The 21,984-nt window shown below is 48.7% G+C and overlaps 2 protein-coding genes and 1 long non-coding RNA gene across 8 annotated transcripts in view; 2 read left to right on the plus strand and 1 right to left on the minus strand.

The window, feature by feature from the left end:
- Positions 1-251: 251 nt before the first annotated feature.
- Positions 252-20,814, minus strand: COMT (catechol-O-methyltransferase). Of its 2 annotated transcripts, XM_086682248.1 has the most exons (6): positions 20,678-20,814; positions 6,013-6,292; positions 5,052-5,245; positions 4,562-4,693; positions 4,164-4,288; positions 252-1,126 (listed from the first exon to the last, which is right to left on the minus strand). In XM_086682248.1, the coding sequence occupies exons 2-6, from the start codon at positions 6,290-6,292 to the stop codon at positions 982-984; spliced, it is 876 nt and encodes a 291-aa protein (XP_086538374.1). In that variant the 5' UTR covers positions 20,678-20,814; the 3' UTR covers positions 252-981. The 2 variants fall into 2 exon arrangements, with proteins under 2 accessions (XP_086538374.1, XP_025788951.1); XM_025933166.2 differs by lacking the exon at positions 4,164-4,288.
- Positions 12,060-19,757, plus strand: LOC147575439 (uncharacterized). Its single transcript, XR_015242400.1, has 3 exons — positions 12,060-12,463; positions 17,061-17,163; positions 19,120-19,757. It is a non-coding gene; the product is annotated as an uncharacterized LOC147575439 (long non-coding RNA).
- Positions 20,760-21,984, plus strand: part of TXNRD2 (thioredoxin reductase 2) — a 51,600-nt gene continuing 50,375 nt past the window's right edge. For 2 of the 5 annotated variants that reach the window (XM_086682243.1, XM_086682245.1), the window contains exon 1: positions 20,761-20,890. In XM_086682243.1, the coding sequence (XP_086538369.1) occupies positions 20,782-20,890 (109 nt within the window). In that variant the 5' untranslated portion in view covers positions 20,761-20,781. Of the gene's footprint in view, positions 20,891-21,984 lie in introns of all 5 variants that reach the window. The other 3 variants (XM_086682246.1, XM_086682247.1, XM_086682244.1) reach the window with 2 other exon arrangements.

A 21,984-nucleotide genomic window follows, 5' to 3' on the forward strand; every position in this document is an offset into this window, starting at 1 on the left:
GTCTACCTTTCCCTAGTATCTGCTTGGTCAGAAATGGACACACAGGCTGACCAAGTGCCCTATTCCAGTTTCCCGGGACAGTCTCCAGATGGGGGCTCACCTCAGCCTACGGACATTCCCATGGGGATGCAACAGGTACCCTCAGCCTGGCCACATGAGCCCCCAGGCCAGCATTAGCATCTAGTGAAGGGGAACACTGGGTGTGGTGCCAGAGTTGATGGCACCACAGGAAAGAAGGAGCAGGGCAGCAGTTAAAAAGAAGCACTAAGTTGATCTCTTTTATTTAAATATTTAGATTTTTAATTTCTCTTTTAGCATCTTTTAAATGTGATACTGACATATAGGATTATTAACACTGAGCTGATGTTAGTAAAGTTGTGTTTCATTCTTTACAAGAAGGTGAAAGAATGCAGGAATCACAAGTGGATAGGAGTTGTTGGGCACAGTGCCATCACTGAGGCATTGCTGCCACCTGGTGATGGCAAACCTGAAGGACAGACTGAGTGCACAGCCCAACAGTTTCCAAATGTTCCCAACTTCCCCCCCCCCCCCCTTCCAATGTCTGCTGAATATGTCAGTGCCTGAGGACCTGTCGATGTAAGAAACCTAATTGATCGAAAATGCTGGTGGGAGTGAGTGACACCATCACAGGCACCACCTGTCCTGATTGGTATTTACAAACGTACTTTCCAGATGTATTGCAGTGATTTTGCATGGTAAGCTGGCTGCACTTAGGGTGGACCAGTGGTGACAGCCCAGAGTCGCCGTGCAGAGGGTCCAGTGTAGGCAGGCTTTGGCCTCACAAGCCTCAAGTGTGCTACATTGAGGACAGACCCCAGAACTGCAAAAGCAGGGTTGGCGGGAGTGCATCTGTTGTGCTTTTCATAACCAGGCTTGGCAAGGGAGCCTGGAGCAGGGTGGGTGGTCAAGGCTGTGCTGGGCCATCCAGGCCCATGTAGACAGCCTTCTCGAGGCCATCCACTACTGTCGAGTACTCCAGGTACGAGGTGAAGTGTGTGCACTCAAAGCGGCTGCTGTTGCGCACATATGCCAGGAATTCTGGTGTTCCTGGGCAGATGACGTTGTCAGCCAGCAACACTGTCCCCTTCCGTAGCAGGCCACACTCCTGCAGGGGACAGATGGTGGGAAGGGGTGAGGGTGACAGGTGCCCATCAAACCAACCACAAATGGGGAGGTTAGGTGCTCTTGGCCAGGTGGAGGCTCCACACACTGGCCTCTGTCTGGCCTGGAGTCAGCTCCTGGCATGAGGGTCTCCCCACTGCCTTCCATCTCCTCCCTGGCAGCAGCCACTCCAAGAAAGGGCTGTGCTGAGCACAAATCCTGCCTCCAGAATGTGGCTCTGTGAGGGCGAATCTTTTGCTCTTTGTTAGGTCCTGCATCCCCAGCCCCTAAAACAACATGGGGCATGCACAGTGGCTAATAATGCTAGCTGGATGAGTAAATGGAGGAGGCAGTGGAGCCAGGATTCAGGCCACAGGACTGATTCAAGGCTAGTGGGGCCCTCAGTCACCCAGTGCCAGGAACACATGGTTCTTCCAGGTGAGATGCCTGGTGCCCAGTGCACGGGCTGCTGTGAACTGTCACTGGAGGTCCTAATGCCTGACGAGGGTGACCCTGGAGGGATGGGGGTGGAGGCAGGGCAGACATCCCCACCAAGAAGCCTGCCTCTTGGGGGTTTGCCCTGGACATCCCCAAACTCTGGCATTTGAACACCCTATCTCTACCAATGCCTGGGCCTGGGCTCTACAGAAGGAAGAAGCAGCAGCTGGACCCAGCCAGGATGGTGAGCTGGGGGTGGGGCTGCCTAGAATATAGGAAACAATAGAAAAAACTTTGAGAGGAAATGGTTGCCTGTGGAAGAGGGTCAGACCAGGGCAATGAGTCACACCAGTTGCCTTGTCCTAGATTTAACTTTGGAAGCATGGAGCTTCTTTTTCACACGATCATAAAATTAAAAAAAAAAAAAAAAAAGCAATGCCAAACATCAGAAGCAAAATCAAAGTGACCCCAGTAGTGTCTCAAATTGCTAGCAGGACCACACACAATGGGCATCTCTAAGTGATTTAAAAACATGGGGATTTAACTCTGTACACCTCCAGGGATGTGCCCTAGGACAGAGTCTTACAAGGGTCTCAGTTCTGGTGGTGACCACAGTCACTTTCAGCCTGTGGGCTGTGGGGGAAGCCAAGGGTCCTCTGGCCAGAGTGGAAAACACAGCTGTGAGGTCAGTGAGGCTAGGGACAATCCATGAGCCAGAATTTAAACAGAAAGTACCACTGTGAGGCATGGAGCGTTTTCTCTTCTAAAAAGAAAACTCCCTAGCAATCCTGGGCAGAAAAACCTAAAACAGCTATCCGGGAGAAGGCACCCCGGCCCAGGCCCTAGAAGGGGAGCTGAGGTCTCCGGCGGGAAATGGACAAGGTGAGCCAGGAGTAGGGCTCTGAGCCTCATATGTGGGGTCGAGCTGCTCGGGAGCTGACTTCAGTAGGCACTGCTGGCCCCAGCTGGGACAAGTCATCAGACACTAAAAACCGAGCTGACCATGAAAGAAGGAATGAAAGGAAGAAGCTTTGGATGTGTTTGGAGGGTGCTGGGGCCTACCCATCCTTGAAGAAACTGGTCAGAAGGGAGAGAATGGCAGCAATTACCCCACCTTTCACCACACATCACGCCTCCTGATGGAGGACACAGACCCCCTGGAGAAGCCCACCCCGTCTGAGCAAACCTGTTGTGCTAACCCCTGCTGGGAGGAAACAGCCCTCAGAGGACCAGGTAGCCTGTACTTGAGGTGCTTTTAAACTCTGTGGTTCCTTTTCCACTGGGTGTGTGCCAGGCTTAGTGACTGTCTTGTAACAAAGAGAAGGAGGCAGAAGTGGCAGTGTATGCCTTCAGAGACGGTTATACAAGGCACGATGGCTCCCTTATTGTTCCTTCCGTCTCTGTCACCCATTCCTGGCTGTGGGGAAAGCCAGCCACCATGTTGTGAGGACACTCAAGCTGCCCTGTGGAGAGCCCGTGTGACATGGCAGTGGGGCCTCCTCAGAGCAGCCAGCAGCCCCAGGCTGACCCAGCATAAACCAAGGGCCCGCAGAGCCCAGCTGCAGGGCTTCGGAATGTGTGTTTAAAAAAGTATTCATTCCCAATTCATGACTTCTTTTCTTTTGAGATAATTACCAGCTTTGAACAAGCAGCACTGAGAAAACTATTAGTTTCCTAGTTTCTAAATGGCAATATTTGCTACTTTTCTATAAATGCAGGCCCTTGTAATTATCACATACACCAAAGCTGCTGAAATCCCTTCCCCAATCCCTGTGCAGGCCCAGCTGGGTTGGCTGCCTGGCCTCTGCCCTCCAGACCAGATTTCCAGGTTCACGCCCCTGGCCTGGAGCTGGGCCTCCACCAGGCAGCTGTGCTGGGTGTGGGGAGCACAGCTGCCTGGTTCCTGGGCCTTGGGTCTTCTTGACATCCCTCCACTGACCACCTATCTCAGCCAATGCAGGTGACTGGTCCAACTTCTAGGCCATGGATCCCCTCCCCACTCTCAGCCCTTCCCTGAGGTTTCCAGGTCTCTGCATCACCCTCTCTATAGCCATCTCTCCCCACTATCCCCAACAGGGATCTTTCCTGAGGATAGATCTAACCTTGTTCTCACCTGCTTAAAGCCCCTCATGTCCCCACTCTGTGTGGCATTCAAGTCCCTCCACACATGGCTCTGGCCCACATTCCCAGAACATCCTGTGCCCTCATAGACCCCAGGCCAGGGCTGGTTCCTTCCTGCTGCGTCCAGGCACCTGGCCCTCCATGCCTGCTCCAGAACCACTCACTGTGTGCAAGGTCCTGCCCAGCCTTCAGCCGTGGCTCCAATGGCCATGCATACCATGCTCATGGCCTCTCTTCCCTGGGCCGAGTGACCAGCCCCTGTGCGAGCTGAGATGGGTTAGCATGACACAGACAACATGGGACCCTTCCATGCTGGCCTCCAGGTGGGGAGGCCGTGGTGGGGCAAAACCTCCCCAGTTCTCAGTGGAGGGCCAAGTAGCCACTAAGTGTGATCTTGACTGCCCAGTTGGGACAGACAAGGTAGCGGTCATCAATATTAAGCTTCGTGGGTCAGCTCATTAATAGCCCATCCAGGGTCCTACCTGGGGATGAGGAAGCCTCCCTGGTCACCACTTTGGGGCTGGCCAAGCAGCAGCGTTAAGGGCTGGTATGGGATGGGGTATGAGGATGGTGAGATAGGGGTGCAGGGGGATGCACAATAAGGAGCCTTTGGGGAAAATGGTCAGGAGATGCCCTGTTAGTGTTCGCCCCTCCCTGCCACCCCTGCGCAGGCTACCTAGCGGGCCTAGCCGAGGCTTTTTGCCCAGAACCACCTTCCTCCCATCTCCACACCACCCCTGGGGCTTCCTCTGGCCCTCCATGCTCCGTGACCTCAGGTGGGCCTGCCCAAATCACCTGTGCCACCAGGGCCACCTGGGGCGGCCCCTGCACCAGCCACCAACACTGAGGCCCATGTGGACCAGGTGGGTGCAGAGCTCACCTCCAGGAGAAGAGTGTCTGGCAGGTACCGGTCCTTCCAGTGGTCAAGGAAGACCATGTCTAGCATGTCCACATCGTATTTCTTCTTCAGCTGGGGGATGATGTCCTGGGATGGCCCGGCCACAACGGTTACCTGGAACGGCACTTTGTTGGTGTCCACACCCAAATGGGACTGGCTACCCTTCCTGGACACTCAAGTGTCCTTACCAGTCTTCTCTGGGGTTCTGGGAAGATAAGTCTCCACTCTACCCCCCTCCCTCCAAGGACAGCCTGGGAGTTTCCTGCTCTGTGGAGTGGGCTGGCAAGACCTCCCTCACAGAGCTGCTGGGGGTTCCGTGAAGCCTGGCCTAGGAGGTGCCATGAGGCCAGGCACAACAGGATAAATGTGGCCTTGAACTGCATTGGGGCGACCCAAACCCTTCCCCTCCCCCCTTGCACCTGACCCCTGGTGTCTCAGTGTCCACATTTATCACTCTGGGGCAGCAACACACCCTGTCCTGCAGGCCTGCAAAGTCCAGCATCTGCTGGGTGATGGCGGCGTAGTCAGGGTTGAGCTCAATGGTGAGCAGTCGGGCCCCGGGCTCCAGCAGGCGGGCCATGCGCACGGCTGAGTAGCCGCAGTAGGCCCCCAGCTCTAGCAGCACCGATGGGCGCTGCTCCCGTACCACTGCATCCAAGATCTGGCCTGCGGGGCAGATGAGAGGGTGAGCACAGGCAGAGGGAAGTGACCCACTCCTGGTCTTGGACCTGCTCATTCCAAACTGAGCATCAGTCCCTACAGATGCCTGCCTCCCCTGTTCCCCTTGTCCCACTAAACACACTCTCCAAACTCCCAGGGTCCCTCAGGCCTCTGGGTCTCAGCACACTCTGGTCCCTCTCTTTCAGATGATTCTTGGCTGACCCCAACTCGTCCTAAACGAGAGCTGCCCTCTGTAGGAGCCCTCACCCCACCCTGCCCGTGAGGGCCCAACTCCCAGGAGTGCAGCACAGCACATGCCTGTGCCCCAGGCTGGAGTCCAAAGGTCAGGAGGCGGCCCTGGTGCCTGCGCTGGGCAGAGTCCAAGGAGCTCTGTACACCCTCATGACCAGCAGGGACAGCCAGGAACCCACTGCCTGCCTTGCACCTTCACCCAGCTCCATCAGACGGCATGCCAGTGTCAGGCCTACCACCAACTCGTAGGTGAGTAGGTATGGGGCAAGGAAGGGTCCCAGGCAGTTTATCAAACGTCCCTCCTTCCCCACGAGGACAGGGATGTGGGTGTTGGGGTCTCTGCACAGCCTCTGCCCCTGGCCAAGGAAGGTGGGTGATCAGCTCCAGCCTCCAGGCTCCAGACAAGCCCCTACCCCAGCATCCAGAAACAGGGTGATAACAGGCCTCTCCTTTACAGGCTGCGCTCCTCCATCGGGGATCTCCATTCCCAGGCCTGCTACCTGCAGGCTGGGCTTGCCTACCTTTCTTGTCACCCACATTCATAGCCCACTCCTTCTGTAAACAGTAGGTATCGATGGCCTCCAGCACACTTTGTGGGTCCCCGGCCACCGCATGCTGCAGCACATGACGCAGGATGCGCTGCTCCTTGGTGTCGCCCATGAACAGGTTGTAGAGGGGCTGCAGGACGAACTCATTCCAGCAGATAAGGAGAAAGCCCGAGTAGGAGTGGCACAGCAGCAGCACCAGCAGCACCAGGCCCAATGAGAAGGCTGCCAACAGCAGGGGTGGGGCCTCCAGCATCTGAGAAGGGGTAGGGATAGGGTGGAGTGAGAAAGAGGGGGGAGAAGGGGCAGGGCAGAGAGCCAGGCGGGAGGCAGCGGGCTTCAGTGCCTTGTGGCTAGCCTGGAAGCCCTGCAGCCAGCTCTGGAGCTCAAACCACCCTGGCGTTAACTGCAGACCTGCCCCTCCTGGCTTCCTCACACTCTCCTCAGTTTGGCGGTGCTGCCAATGCTGATGGGGGCCCAGGGTTCAAGAAGCTAGCTATGAGTCCCAGTTGCCTGGCTCATCTCAACATCAGGGGAATGCAGACCTTTCTGCCCCCAAACAGCTTCCTGCCCCCAGGGCTGTGCCATCAGGTGCACAGAGTAGGTATGTCTGGCCATCCTGCCTGGGGACCTGCTGATCACAGCTCTCCTCCCTGGGTGCTTTCCCAGACAGCCTGGGTCAGCTGCTGCTCTGACAGAGGTGGGCCCAGGGGAGGCTCTGTCCTGTGTGCAGTTCCCTTGGGTGCTCACACCAGGAACAGTTCAGGAGGTTTGTGTGGCCCTTTAAGTGAGTTCTCAGGTAAGAACACAGGCGGTCCCCAGGCCAGGCACTCAGGGCATAGACTCACTCACCACTCCCCTCAGGGATGGCCACATGTCATGTGTCTGTCCCAGAATGAAGGCCAGTCCTGCCGCCTATACCATAGGTAAGCGAAACATGCCAGCTCTATCAGACAACTAACGACAAGTGTGGCACAACCTCCCCTGGCAAGCCACCCTTTAGGCAGGTAGCTCGGGACCCAGTCAGGTGGGGCCCTGGAGACACAGACAAGGCTGAGCCACTCAGCCCTGGGTTCCTCATTAGCACAGAGCAGAGTTCAAGATATTCAGGGTAGATGCTGAGATTTCAGGCCAGACCCCTTATAAAATGGTTAAGGACAAAATAAAGAGGAACACGGAAGCCTCTGTTGGGGCCCATGGTTGCCACAGATTATTCACAGGAAAGGCTTGCTGAACCACAGCCACCACCATACAGGACTCTGCACTCCCAGAAGCTCCCATTTGGAAAGGCACATCAGGGAGAGCAGGCAGACTGAGGGCCTCAGTGGGAAGAGCACTTTGAGGACCACTGAGGGCTCCGAACCCCCACACCTTGGACCATGAGGAGACAGTGGTGGCTTGGAGAACAGGGCAGAGGATGAACAGGAAGCTGAGACTCTGCCCCAGGTGAGTGTAGACACCCAGATGCCGGTGGTATTGGCCATGTGGCCTATTTACACAAGGCAGAGTGGATGTATTGGCAACAGGTTGGAGTATGCACATGCAGTGGCCCCGTGTTCCTTGGCCCACACTTGCTCTTCTGCTCCCAGTGCTACGCTGACCTTCAGAGCCACTCTCATAGCCGGCTCCTGCCCTCCATGCCGATTGAGGGGGTCTGTGTGCTCCTTCTCTGAGCTCAGCAGCAAGACAGATAACATTTGTGCAGAATTCGTTTGCCTTTAGATAAACACCAACAGAAACTGTAGCCTAAAAATGACCAGGGTCCAGATATCTGGGCCCCTTCCCAAAGGCCAGCCCTGCCCACCAGGGCAGCACTTCACTTTTCCATCCTCTGAGAGCAAAAGGCCCCAAAGAGGTAGTGAGAGGTCCCCTGCAGTGTCACCCGGCCAGGGACACCAGGGAGAGTCTCCCTGGTCCTCATCAGCACTGCCCTGCAAGTTATGACAGGATGTGCATCTGTCCCTTATGAAAAGCAGGAGAAATGAATGAACCACTTTGCTTAAGCCATATTTCCCCAGGAAAATAACTATAAATTTGGAAACGACATAGAAGACCAAGAGTGAGTTACAAAGAACACATACAAATCAATAAGAAAAAGATGATCCAAAGAGAAAAAGGGGCCAAGAGGGCAAATACACAGATTACACCAGAAGGCCCAAAGTCCAGAGCAGGTATGGCAAGCCTTGGCACCACAGTGGGGTGCCCCTGCCTGCGGTGTGCCCTGGGTCCCACCATGCCAGAAAGTGTGAATCGGGTATTCTGTCTGCCATAGCTCCAGGGGCCACCCTGGGAAAGGGCTCCCGCAGGGCAGCATGCACCATAACCCAGGAGGCAGATGAGGGGACACGGGGTGGGGGGTGGGTACAGTGGATAAGGGCAGAGTTTCTCTTTTCTAGGGGACAGATGACAGGGACCGATGAGGGGAGGCCCATGCAGCCTGAAGGAGCCAGAACTTTCCACTGCTTAGGATTTCCTAACCACACATCTGTGTTTGTTAGCATTCCTATTAATACTCATAGTAGTGTTTGGGTGATGATATAATGTGTCATGTTGTTTTATTCTCTGTATTTAAAAAAATATCCAATAAAGGTTGGAAATATATATCAAAAATAAGAAGTAATATTCCACTTAAATAATCAATTACTTGCTGGACCCTGGAGTCATAAACTATAAATTTCAATCTCCATAATACTTGAATTCTGTTAAAAATTTGGCTTTTAAGTCTCTAATCTCTAGGTCTGTCTGTTCATAACTTTGCACAGCACTGTGTTCCTCAGGGCCGATAGGAGGGCACAGGGAGGGGCCGCACCTGAAGGGAGGCTCGGCTTTGACCTTGAGTCCTGGTTACCTAACAGACATGCAAACAGAAAGCACAATGATGGGACTTTAAACCACCACAAGGGGAGGAGGGATCATCAGGAGGATAAAGGAAACTCAACCCTGGCCAAAAGGCCAGGGTATGGAAGCCAAATGGCATGCTCAGATCTTCTCTGTTTTATGTATGTTCAAACAGGCCATAAAGTAAGTTTTGAAGTGGCTCACTGAGCACAGTTTCATACATGCCTTCTTGACTACATTGAGGGCTGGAGGCAAAACTTTAATGCAGGATCCTGGGATTCCTATCTCTCATGGCTGTTGACCTCAGGGCAGTGGTGGGCAAAGAAAAGCTGCTCATGGGCTTCAGTGTTTCACTGAAGAAGCTTTATAAGGCCTCCATAGATGATACATTTAGTATCATGAGGGCATGAAAGAAATGAAGACATAACAAAAATACATCCCATGTTCATGGACTGCAAGATTTGGTATTGTTTAGATGTCAATACCACCCAAAGTCATCTACAGATACAATGCAATTCCTATCAAAATTCCAATGGCATTTTTCGCAAGAATAGAAAAATCCATTCGAAAGATCATTTGGAATCTGAATAGCCAAAACAATTGTGAGAAAGAATAAAGTTGGAGGACTCATACTTCCTAATTTCAAACTTATTACAGAGCTACAGTAATTAAGACAGTGTGGTACTAGCACAAGATAAACATACAGACTGACAGAACAGAACTGAGGCCAGAAACAGACACCCATATCTATAATCAAATTATTTCCTTCTTCCCTTCCCTTCCCTTTCTTTTCCATTCCTTTCCTTTGTAAGAGAGAGCAAGAGCATGAGTTGGGGAGGGGCAGAGGGGGAGGGAGAGAGAATCTTAAGCAGGCTTCAGGCCTAGCACAGAGGCCGATGAAGGGATCAATCTCACAACTGAAAGATCATGACCTTAGCTGAAATCAAGAGTTGGAAGCATAACTGATTGAGCCACTCAGGTGCCATGATCAAATGATTTGGTAACAAGAGTGCCAGGATCACTCAATGGGAAAGAACAGTCTTTCTAACAAATGGTTCTGGGACAAATAAATTCCCCTACAAAAGAATGAAGTTGGACTCTTACCACACACCACATACAAAAATTAACTGAAAATCAATCAAAGACTTGACTTTCAAAGCTAAAACTATAAAAGTCTTACAAGAAAATATAGGAGTAAATCTTCATGACCATGGATTTGGCAATGGATTCTTAGATATGGCTTCAAAAACACAGGTAACAAAAGAAAAAAAAATTGAATTTCATTAAAATTAAAAGCATCAAAGGACACTATCAAGAGAACCAAAGGACAACCCATAGAATGGGAGGAAATATTTGCAAATCATGAATTCCTACAATGCAACAACAAAAAGACAAAGAACCCAATTAGAAAATGGACAAAGGTCTTGAATAGACATTTCTCCAAAGATCCACAAATGACCAGTAAGCATATGGAAAGATACCCAACATCATTATTCATGGCAATGCAAATCGAAACCACATGAGATACTACTTCATACTACCCACTGGGATGGCTATTTTCTTTTCTATTGTTTTTTATCTTTTTTTTTTTTTAAGTTTATTTATTTACTTGGGGAAAGAGACAGAATGTGCACACACAAGCGGGAGAGGGGCAGAGAGGAGAGACAGCATCTCAAGTAGGCTCTGTGCCATCAGCGCTGAGCCCGAAACAAGGCTTGAACTCATGAACTGTGAGATCATGATCTGAGCTGCGATCAAGAGTCAGACACTTAACCGACTGTGCCAATCTGGCACCCCAGGAGAGCTATTTAAAAAAAAAAACAAACTTCTTCTTTTTTTTTTTAACGGAAAATAACAGGAGCACCTCGGTGGTTCAGTCAGTTAAGCGTCTGACTCTTGATTTCAGCTCAGGTCATGATCTCATGGTCCTGGGATTGAGCCCTGTGTCAGGCTCTGCGCTGAGTGTGGAGTCTGCTTGGGATTCTCTCTCTCCCTCCCCCTGCTCCTCTCCCACTTGCATGTGCTCTCTCACTCTCCCTCTAAAAATATATACATATGGGGGCGCCTGGGTGGCTCAGTCGGTTAAGCATCTGACTTCGGCTCAGGTCATGATCTCACAGTCTGAGTTTGAGCCCTCTGAGCTGTCAGCACAGAGCCTGGGGCCAGCTTTGGATACCGTGTACCCCCTCTCTCTGCCTCTTCCCCACTCATGCTCTGTCTCACTCTGTCTCTCAAAAATAAATGAATGTTAAAAAAAATTTTTTTAAAGATGTGTGTGTGTGTGTGTGTGTGTGTGTGTGTGTGTGTGTAAAATAACAAACGGTGAGGATGTGGGAAAACTGGAACACTTGTGCACTGCTGACAGCAATGTAAAATGGTGCAGCTGCTGTGGAAAACAGTTTGGTGGTTCCTCAAAAAGTTAAATATAGAATTACCATATGACCACCTATTCAACTCCTGGGTACATACGCAAAAGAACCGAAAGCAGGGACTTGAACCGATATTTGCATACCAATATTCATAGAGGCATTATTCAAAACAGCCCATCTATCAACAGACAAATGGATAAACAAAATGTGGTGTGTCCGTACAATGGACTAGTACTTGGTCATTAAAATGAATGAGACAATTATTCATGCTGCTACATGGATGGATGAACCTCGGAAGACATCATGCTATGTAAAAAAAAAAAAAAAAAAAAAGACAGAAAAGGATAGACACTGTGTGATTCCACTTCATGAAATAAGTAGAAAAGGCAAATCTATAGAGACAGAAAGTAGAATAGAAGCTGCTGGGGGCTGGGGTGGGGGAGGGGGAACTGTTGAATGAGTAAAGGGTTTGTGTTTGGGGGGGATGAAAAAGTTCTGGAAATGGTGACGATGGGTACACAAGATGAATGTAGTTAATACCGCTGAATTGTGTAACTGTAGCATTGAAAAGGTTAAAATGGCAAATTTTGACTTCTGTATGTTTTACTACAGTCCAAAGAAAACAGTGGAAGACAAAACCGGCAACCCTGTTTGTGGCCCTCCCTGTTCCAAAAAAGGAATAGGGACGTGCCATTCCCCAGTAAGGAAGCAAGATCCAGAAAAACAACTGTTGCACTCATCTCCCTGGGGCACCCAGGCACTCAGGAGTCTGTCTCCACCCTCCAGCTGTCTGCCCCTGGGGGGGGGGGGGCGAGTGTAGCGGGTGGGGAGCTGCATAGACACCAGGGAGGGACGCCTGCCTGTACACTCGGGGTCCTTGGAGGCAGGGGAAGGGGTCTTCCTATCACAGTAGAGTCCACTTGCCCTGTGTACTTCCTTCCAACGGGCCTACAGTGTATATGCAGCGTCCCTCTCTTAGACCTCTTTCCCCAGATGTCAAAAATAACACCCACCCCCCAACCTTCCTTATGGCCAAGCCATACTTGGCCACTTGCGGCAAGGCCAGCCCTACAGGACAGAGCCCAAGATCCCGTTTTGCCTGGGAACTGGGGAAGTTCTGGCAGCTCATGGGCACTATCAGCAAGCCCCAGCAACTGTGTGGTTTCAGCCCTGCCCCTGGGTACAAGCTGAACACGGACTCCCCATTTCACTCTTCAAAGGTTGGATGGCAGCACCCACAGGGACCTTTGTCCCATCTCTGGTCTGCTGCTCACTGCTCACTAGTCTGGTAGCGATTCGGACTCCTGATCCAGTGCTCCCAACAAATGTCCATTACAGCAGTGAGGACAGGTTTTGATTCTATGATTCTGAATATACTCTGGAGGGTGGGTGGGAGGACTTTCCAGAAGGTAGCTCCTGGGCTGGAAGTCCTTCCTGGCTTCTGGGGAGGCCTTTTTGTCTCTCTGGTTGATCCTGCTCCTCCTATAGGAGCTTCTCAGTAGATTGAAACCCCCTTCTTCTTCTTTTTTTTTTTTAACGTTTATTTATTTATTTTGAGAGAGACAGCACGCACGTGAGCAGAGGGAGGGGCAGAGAGGAGGAGAGAATCCCAAGCAGGCTCTGCTGACAGCGCAGAGCCCGATGTGGGGCAAACCATGAGATTATGACCTGAGCCGAAATCAAGAGTCGGGATGCTTAACTGACTGAGCCACCCAGGTGCCCCCTGAAACCCCCTTCTTGCACCCCTGCTGACAATATGCCACCATGGTGCTAATTCTGTCTGCTTCCTTTCCTGTTGGCATGACTTTACTAAGGATAATTTGGAACTTCAATGGCTTCCGTGGGAAACTGCTGATCTCCCCTAGTGGCTCCTCTGAGACCTCTCCCTTCCATCCACTCTTCTCCTCCTTCCTAGCTTACCACCTTTGCTCCCCCTCCAGCAACATTACATCCTCTGATATGACCCCTGCAAGCCCCTCCCTCCTCCTCCCAGTCCACCCTGCCATACCTTCCCCTTCCCTCCAGCCCCTCAGCTCCCATAGTCACTGGCATGTAGACCCCCTGCCCCACTGGGGGCTCTCAAAGGACTCAGGGCTTGCTGAGTAACTCACTGAGTAACTCACAGGGCTTGCTGAGTAACAAAGTAACTCACTGGGGTTGAAAAAAAAAAAGCAAACTGGAAACAAACTTGGCCTCCATAAGATTATATATCAGGGCAAAAAGATCTTAAAGGCCTCCTCCGTGAACACTAGTGAAAAGCTTTAGCCTTCCTATTGAACAGGTAACTAACCTGTTCTATCTGCCAGAAACATAAGGTCCAACTCTTACATAAACTAGTGAGTTTGGTATAATTGTATTTATGTCTGATGCATGGCTAAAAGTTTTAAATGAAAACCATGAGATCTCTATTTGCATCTGTATGTTTATGTATGTAAGTATGTATGTACGTCCATACATGTGTGTATGTATGTATGGTATTTCTCTACCTCCAGGTGATATTACCAAATTAATTTATAAAATCCCTTAAAGTAGTTCTATCCTAATTGGCTTAGAGAAAAATAAGTACTTACATAAACTAAATCTTCCCCAAAACTCTCAGAAATATAAGAACCAACTCAACTGTTTCTCAGGTTAACATAATTTGAGTAATCTATGACAGAAGACTGGCTTAATATTGTTGATTTAATGAAACAGGTGTATCTTTAGTGTTATCAATATCAAATGGAATGCAAACATATATTTTTTTTAAGATTTTATTTTTAAGTAATCTCTATATGCAGCATGGGGCTCAAACCCCCAACACCGAGATCAAGAGTCACCAACTGATCCAGTCAGGTGTCTCACAAACATACATTTTTACTCCACTTGGTTTCCTAGTCAAATAAGCTAATATTTTATCTACTCAAGGTTTAGGATTGTACAAATGATAAATCTGATTTTCATCAAACTAAGTCCCTATTCTGACAAACTTTATTTTAACAATTATTGTGCTTTATAATATATCTGCCTAGGAGCACCTGGCTGACTCATTTGGTAGAGCATGTGACTCTTGATCTTGGAGTCATGAGTTCAAGCCCCATGCTGGGGACAGAGATTGCTTAAAAAAAAAATAAATAAATAAATAAATATATATATATATATATATATATATGTACATACATATATACAACATATGGCTAAAGTTATATATATATATATATATATATATGCACACACACATATATATATATGTACACACATGGCTAAGACGTTACTTTAAAAAAATATATATATATATTGCTAAAAAATATATATACATACACACACATATATCTGCCTAAAAACTGTCTCCAAAATCTTTCTGGTAATTTGTAGCCTTAGAGTTTTGCCAAGTTAGGTTACATAATACATATTCTTTGACTATCTAAATAATTTTTTTTTTTTTTTTAATTTTTTTTTTTCAACATTTTTATTTATTTTTGGGACAGACAGAGACAGAGCATGAACGGGGGAGGGGCAGAGAGAGAGGGAGACACAGAATCGGAAACAGGCTCCAGGCTCCGAGCCATCAGCCCAGAGCTTGACGCGGGGCTCGAACTCACAGACCGCGAGATCGTGACCTGGCTGAAGTCGGACGCTTAACCGACTGCGCCACCCAGGTGCCCCTAAATAATTTTTACATAAGATAAAGTGCTGGAACATTCATTACTAATTATAGTTTAAGTTTTATACTCTTGACTTCTTGTTTTTATATGGTACAGAAGGCTAATGATATTTGGGTCTGTTAATAAGTATGTTCTTCTTGCCACGTTAAAAAAATTTGTACTATTCAGAGTATATACCTCTACAGATTACAAAATGGCATATTCATAAAATTTGTTAATCTGTTACAGAATACCAGTGTATGGCTGACAATTCACAATTATCTACTTCCTTGCTTTATCTATAAAATTAATGTTGCAAATGGCTAAAAATTATAATCATATGAAAATAAAACAACTACTAGAAACAATAAGAGTGAAGGGAAACAACTTTGTAAACAAAGAATGTGAGAAAAATAGGATGTGTTTCACATGAAAAGTATGCAAAGAATGTATAATTTGTTTTTGTTAAGGAAAGGATAGTGATTTTGTCCTGGAGTTACATTTTCAAAAGGGGAAAGTATAGGACAAAAACCTGAATGGATATAGAAAGTTGTATAAAATTTGTGGTAAAAAGAATTTTATGTTATGAGATCCAAGCTGGCTAAGATTAAATGGATTCATATATAGTTTTTGAAATGAGCTTTACTATCAATAACATCCTCATGCAAAACTAGAGTTTGGTTTTCTTTCTGCTAAAGCAACAAAACTTCTTGAATCACTGGTCTGCTTTTAATGAGAAATTGTAAAAGGCTTTTCTTTACCCTTTGAGTAATCTTTACCAATCTTTACCTTTTGAGGAAATAAAGATCCTCTATCTTATCAAAATAATTTCCTGTGTTTTGTGTTATTACCATGTTCTTGATTACTTAAGAGAACCTGGTCTTCTCACTATCCAAAGAGCCAAGTTTTGTTTTGGTTTTGTTTTTGTTTTTACAATCATGTTATCTCCAATATTTACTTTTCGATTCTTTTATTGACACTTTGGTTAAGTAAATAACCAAATATTGTTTCATAGTGACCTGGGATCCTATTTAGTCAAGCATGCAAACCTTTTCACATTTTTGACAACTCTACTTTCCCCAAATCAAATTCTAAGGGATCTTCTTGATTTCAAGCTCGCTTTGGGATTTCCTAGAGGGTCTCTGGAAGATCTCAAAGGATCTGTTCTTTCACCTTGTAAAAAAGACATGTTAAACTAATTAATTTTAAAAACAATTTTTTTTAACATTTATTTATTTTTGAGACAGAGAGAGACAGAGCATGAACGGGGGAGGGGCAGAGAGAGAGGGAGACACGGAATCAGAAGCAGGCTCCAGGCTCTGAGCCATCAGCCCAGAGCCCGACGTGGGGCTCGAACTCATGGACTGCGAGATGGTGACCTGAGTGGAAGTCAGACGCTTAACTGACTGAGCCACCCAGGCGCCCCAAACTAATTAATTTTAATTGACTTGTTGGATTTCCTGAAAGGCACTGTCAGATAAAACATGTGGCTCAACCTTCCAAAAATGATGTTTTTATGAATAGATGTTATTAATATAAGGATGTCAGAAATCATATAAAGTTCCTATAAATTTGCCAGCACCCTCAGAGACCAGGAAATGTCCTGGTATGATATTATCAGTCATAATTCCAGTTAATATGGTATGGATGTTATAGAAATGACCAAGTTTTATTATCAGTTGTGTTTTTTACTTATTTTATTTATTTATTTATTTATTTATTTATTTATTTATTTATTTATTTAAAAAATTTTTTTTAGAGAGGGGTACCTGGGTGGCTCAGTTGGTTAAGCATCTGACTTCAGCTCAGGTCATGATCTCATAGTTTGAGTTCAAGCCCCACATCAGGTTCTGTGCTGACAGCTCAGACAGAGCCTAGAGCCTGCTTCAGATTCTGTGTCTCCCTCTCTCTCTGCCCCTCCCCCGCTCATGCTCTGTCTCTCAAAAATAAACTTAAAAAAAAATTTTTTTTAAAAAATTTTTTTAGAGGGTGGGCACGTGAGCAGGGGAGAGGAGCAGTGGGAAGGAGAGAGAAAGAGTCCCAAGGCTCAAGCCCTGGGATAATAGTCTGAGCAGAAATCAAGAGTTGGAAGCTCAACTGACTGAGCCACCCAGATGCCCCAGTGGTGGTGTTTTTACAAGGGATTCTCATCAAATCTTTAACCCCTGGCCATTTAAGTCTTTGTCACCCACAGATAGTTTTTGTTTTGCTCTGCTGCTTCTGCAAAAGCATTTGCGATCAGCTACAGGCCAGAGTGGTTTGTCTTCAACCGGAAGGGACTGTCTCCAAGATCCATGGTAAGGAATATGACAGGTACCTGGGGTACAGACTTCTGATGGCCTTGCTTCAGTAACTCTGAAATGTTATGGGACTGAGTAAGGCTTTCCAGAGCTCTAGTGGAGAAACTGATGGGCTCATGAAACTAACCAAGATCAAGCAGGACAAGAATTAACTACATGGAACAGAATAAACTGATAAAGGATGATTATAATTTTGTATGATTTTAGTCTGGAATATTCTTGGCTCTTTAGTATTCTATTTTCCGGGTTCAAAAAAAACCCACTTTTTTTTTAAGTGTATTTATTCTGAGAGAGAGAGAGAGAGAGAGAGAGAGAGAGAGAGAGAGAGAGATTGAGTGCATGGGTGCGTGTGCATGAGCAAGCAGGGGAGGGGTTGAAAGAGGGAGAGAGAGGGACAGAATCCTAAGTAGGCTCCGCACAGTCTGCACATAGCCCAACACAGGGCTGAAACTCACGAACCGTGAGATCATGACCTGAGCTGAAATCAAGAGTCATACACTCTACATTCAGGCAGTTGCCTGAAACACCCAGGCGCCCCTTCTTTTTTCTCTTAAGCTACCCGTGAGTCGTAACACTCCAGCAAGTTAATAGTTTTGTAAACAAAACCAAAGCATTTATCTTTTTCTCCGTTTCTCCAAAAATTGGGAACTATTATTAAGTATTCTTATTTTCATGGCAATATAGTTATTTGCATAGATTCAGTAAGAACCTGTCCTCTTTGTGATAGGACATAACTTGAAAAGGCTGATTATATAACCAAGGAATGTCATATTTGAAAATGACGCATGGAATCAGACATGACCAGACAGTTTTGAGAACTACAATTGATTTTACAAGGAGGCAGTGCTTACAAAGCCCTCTTGAAAAAACCAGGCTTGTACTTGGCTTACAGAAGATCCTAGCCTTACTCCCAAGGTGAGTAAGGAACATCCCTTCCTGGCAGACCCAGGAACCCTAAGGTATTTGGGGGACCTTGAGTAGAGAGGAACTCACCCAAATCTACAGGTGAACTGATAGTGAGTTCTTGTTTTGGCTTCCTAGCCTTGAAAGGCTTTTAAAATGCCAATCTGAGATTCCCCATAAAAAGTTCCACAAAGCAAACTTAACAAGGCCTATGTGGTCAATTGCCATTTTTGCTGCACTTATGTAAATAATCAGGCCAAATTTAACAAGACCAGAATGATTTTGTAAACAAAAATAATCTTTGTGTGATTATCTTTGATCAAAAAGGGAAGTGGCTGCAGAGGGAAATGTTATATCTCAATGGAAAAGAATAATACAGACTTGTGGGTTATCAGATTCTAATCCTGTTTATTGTGTTTGAGGTTTTACTATACTACCTATGAACTGGACTGCATTCTTCCATCTTACATATTTTGTCAGCCCTTACCCAACCCTCAGCTCTTCTAGATTCCTTCAGCATCTCACTACAATTCTCCAAATTGATGTTTCCAATTTTTCTCCCTTCCCTCCTGACTTGGCATCACTGAGAACTAAAACCTGACTGCCCAGACCCTTCCTGGGACTCCAGTTGTCCTGTTGCTGCCCTTTTTCCTCCAGGATCTGAAAGAGTCCCGCATGCTGAAGCATGAAGACAATTTGATAGAACTCTCAAAGAGCTCATCACACAACAAATCATGTGTGTGCACCTTCATTCCTGGAGCTGCAGCTGCATGGGCCACTCAGAAGTCCATGGGAATTCCCACATCTTCCATGCTCTGCTTGGAGAAATAATCTTGACTGTGACACTGATGTCTATACTATATGACCATAAACACTCAAAACTGCAAACTGGGAAATCCACCGGATTTCCACAATGGTCCTCACTCCACAACCTAGAGATGTTAGGGGTCAATGTCTAAACTCTTCCCAACTGGCCATCTGTGGGACTCAAAAATCAGGTTTACGGTCAGTTCCAACCCTTAATCTTTGCTTTTCTTTCTGTTCCCATAGAAATGCCCCTCATTAAATGCCTGATCACTGGCACCATCCAGCAAGTACCCTCTACTAGCAAGTTCCAACAGATGGTTCAACAAAAGGTGATCAAATGGAAATGGGCTTATATTATTCAGCAGAAAGAACATCTCTTCTTTCCTTTAACAAGAGGGAGAGACCTGCCAAAGACTCTTTCCTTGACCAAACTCTATCCAGGCTCCTCTGAGCCTTCTTCTCAACTAGGCCTCAACCTTGGCCTATAAAGACTTGAACAAACACTAAATAGCATCTAACAGCTCAAAGTTGCATCCTTAGCATGACCTTAGCCCCCTTAAGGTGCATGCCAGAGAAAACTCCAGGCTTCCCAAAGAAGTGACTGTTCCAGCAAACACCTGAGGATAGGGCTCCATCTCCAAGTCGCTGTGGGAGCTTTCATAAGCATGACTTAGCACATCCAAATGGGTGTTACACAGACCAGCTTCCTCTTCCCACTTTTCGTAACTTCTCACTTCCCTGACTCACTCCTGCCATCCCCCTCCCCCACTCATTCACTCTTCCTTTGAAAGGCCCAGTGCCTCTGAACAAATCTGAATGGAGCTCAGCTCTTTCCCCTACTGTGGGTAGTTACTGAATAAAATCTGTCCTTACTGCTGTAACTAGTGACCAGCTGTGTTCGTCTATGGCACTTCTCTTCCCACTAGGCCCAACACTGCTCCTCAGAGCACCTCTGGGAGTTGGGAGGCAGCAGGCAGTAGGCAGTCAGGGAAGCTCAGTCCCAGGCAATTGGTCAAGAAAAGTCCCTGACTTTAAAAACTGAAAGGCTGGTATAACAGTTCCATTCTGGAGTGACTTCCTCTTTCTCAACATTCTCACATGGGGATGGGGCCACACCACCCTCACCTAGCCCTTGCTGGAGTGTTGGGCTCCAGTCATTTCCTTTCCCTCATGGCAGCCATTTCCCTGAAAGGAAAAGCCTGGAGGTACCCCAGGGGTCAGCCCATCAGGCCTCCAGGGGGAAACTGGTCACTGAGCTCCTCCAGGCCTTGACACCCACAATTCTCCCACTCCCAAGCGTCTGATCCCAGCTCAAAGATCAAGTGTGACCTCTGCAAGCCCATCAAGTCAAAGCACTCCCCCCGGGAGATAGCCCCGTCTTGAGGTCTAGATCCCCTATAGAAGGCCGGATCCCCTATCCTTGTCTAGAACCCTAGCCCCAAGTCGGATCTTCCCGTTCCAACACAGATCTGCTACTCCCTCAACCCAGTCTGGTATCACAGTCCCTTCCGTCCAGAGATTCCCACCCAAGGTCGGATCCTTTCTCATAGGCATCCTAATTTCCCACCCCGCATCCGGAGGTCCTCACCCCAGAACAGACCCCAGATCAGATGCACCCCAGGTCCGGAGACCCCCCCCCACCGCAGATGAGGTCCGCCCCAGGTCGAAGAAGAGCCCCCCTCCCCACCCCAGATCAGATCCACCATAGGTCCGGAGACCCCACCCACCCCATGTCAGATCTGTCCCGGGTCGGTAGAACCCCACCCAAGGCCGGATCCCCGCGGTCCGCCAGCTCACTCACTTCGCCTTCGGCGGCGGCGGCGTCCTTGGCCAGGCGGACCCGCCCCGGGCCGGCGCAGGCAGCGCCGCGGACAGCCCCGGGCGCCCGAGAGGCCCCGCGTGGCTATGGCGGTGATGGCGATGGCGGCTGCGCTGCGGGGACCCGGCGGGCGCTTCCGGTGGCGTACACAGGCCACGGCGGGCGGGGTGCGGGGCTCGGCACTGGGAGCCGCAGGTAGGGCGGGGCGGGCTCTCTGCGCCGGGCGGGGGTCGTCCAGGAGGGGGGGCGTCCTCCAGGGTTTGCCCACGTGGGGGTGTCCCCGCGGGCAGCATTCTGGGCTGGGACAGGAGTCTGCAGGCTTCCAGGCTCTCCGATCCCCCTTCCAGATGGGGAAACAGCTGCGGGACGCCGCTGGAGGTTCTGCTGGGTGAAATGATCTGTGCTTGCAGCCCCACCCCCAGCCAAGTATATAGTCCTGGTGATTATGGTGGTTGTGACTCACCTCCTGAGGTTACCAGGCGCCATCACCTGCACACCCCATTAGTCAGACTTGGCCACCTCCTCCCTGAGTCCCTAGTGGCCACACACAGCAGGTGCTTAGTATTTGCACTGCTTAGAATCATTGACGGGAGACTTCCAAACTGATGGGCTCACTGCTTACAGTGCTGTGCAGGTGCCCTGGGGAGGAGACAATCCCTGGCCAGTCCTCCTGGAGCCCCCAAGGATCATTAACCAAACCAGGTTATTAACCGTACACCAGGCATAAGGGATGGCCCCAGGCTCCAGAGTAGGGGCTGTGTGCTGGGGCTTACAGGAGGGTTGGCACCCAGCCTGCAGGTCAGGGTCCCCAGAGCAGGCCACAGTGCCACCACATCTGCCATGGTGGCATGGCCAGTCCCACATGTGGTGACATCTCCCCACCACATGCCTGCACAGTGACCGACTCCTAGACCTTGTCCCTGGATGACTCCCCATGGGGAACCAGCATTGAGGGGCCTGTGAAAGGAAGGGATGAGGCCTCCTTCAGAGGTGGTGGCTGTGGGAGGAAGAGCAGCAGGGTGCTTGCCAGCAGTGGAATGAAGCTGACAGCATGTGTAGATGGGCAAAGTTGTGTGGCCTTAGGGAGCCTAGGGGATCAAGTGGCCCTGCAGAGGCCTGGGAGGTGGGGAGATGGAGTTGCTCTTAGAGTGGCTTTGCTGACCCCTGGGACTTTGGCCAGGATACCCCATCTTTGAAAGACTCCTTGCTGCATGAGTAAGGTGGGATGTTCATGAGGATTAAACGCAGCTGTGCAGTGGGGCCCTCACCCCACTTGGTGAGAGTAAAAG

The sequence above is a fragment of the Puma concolor genome, chromosome D3 (assembly GCF_028749965.1).
Source record: "Puma concolor isolate L17-30 chromosome D3, mPumCon1.1.hap2, whole genome shotgun sequence".
Lineage (NCBI taxonomy): Eukaryota > Metazoa > Chordata > Mammalia > Carnivora > Felidae > Puma > Puma concolor.

What these genes read in the sequence shown, in the direction of transcription:
- COMT (XM_086682248.1), bottom strand. Translation starts at nt 6,292, where the DNA reads ATGCTGGAGGCCCCACCCCTGCTGTTGGCAGCCTTCTCATTGGGCCTG. An exon ending in TTGCAGGCCTGCAGGACAGG is followed by an intron (nt 4,694 to 5,051) that starts GTGTGTTGCTGC and finishes GTGCCGTTCCAG; the next exon opens with GTAACCGTTGTGGCCGGGCC. An exon ending in CAGACACTCTTCTCCTGGAG is followed by an intron (nt 4,289 to 4,561) that starts GTGAGCTCTGCA and finishes TTTTCCCCAAAG; the next exon opens with GCTCCTTATTGTGCATCCCC.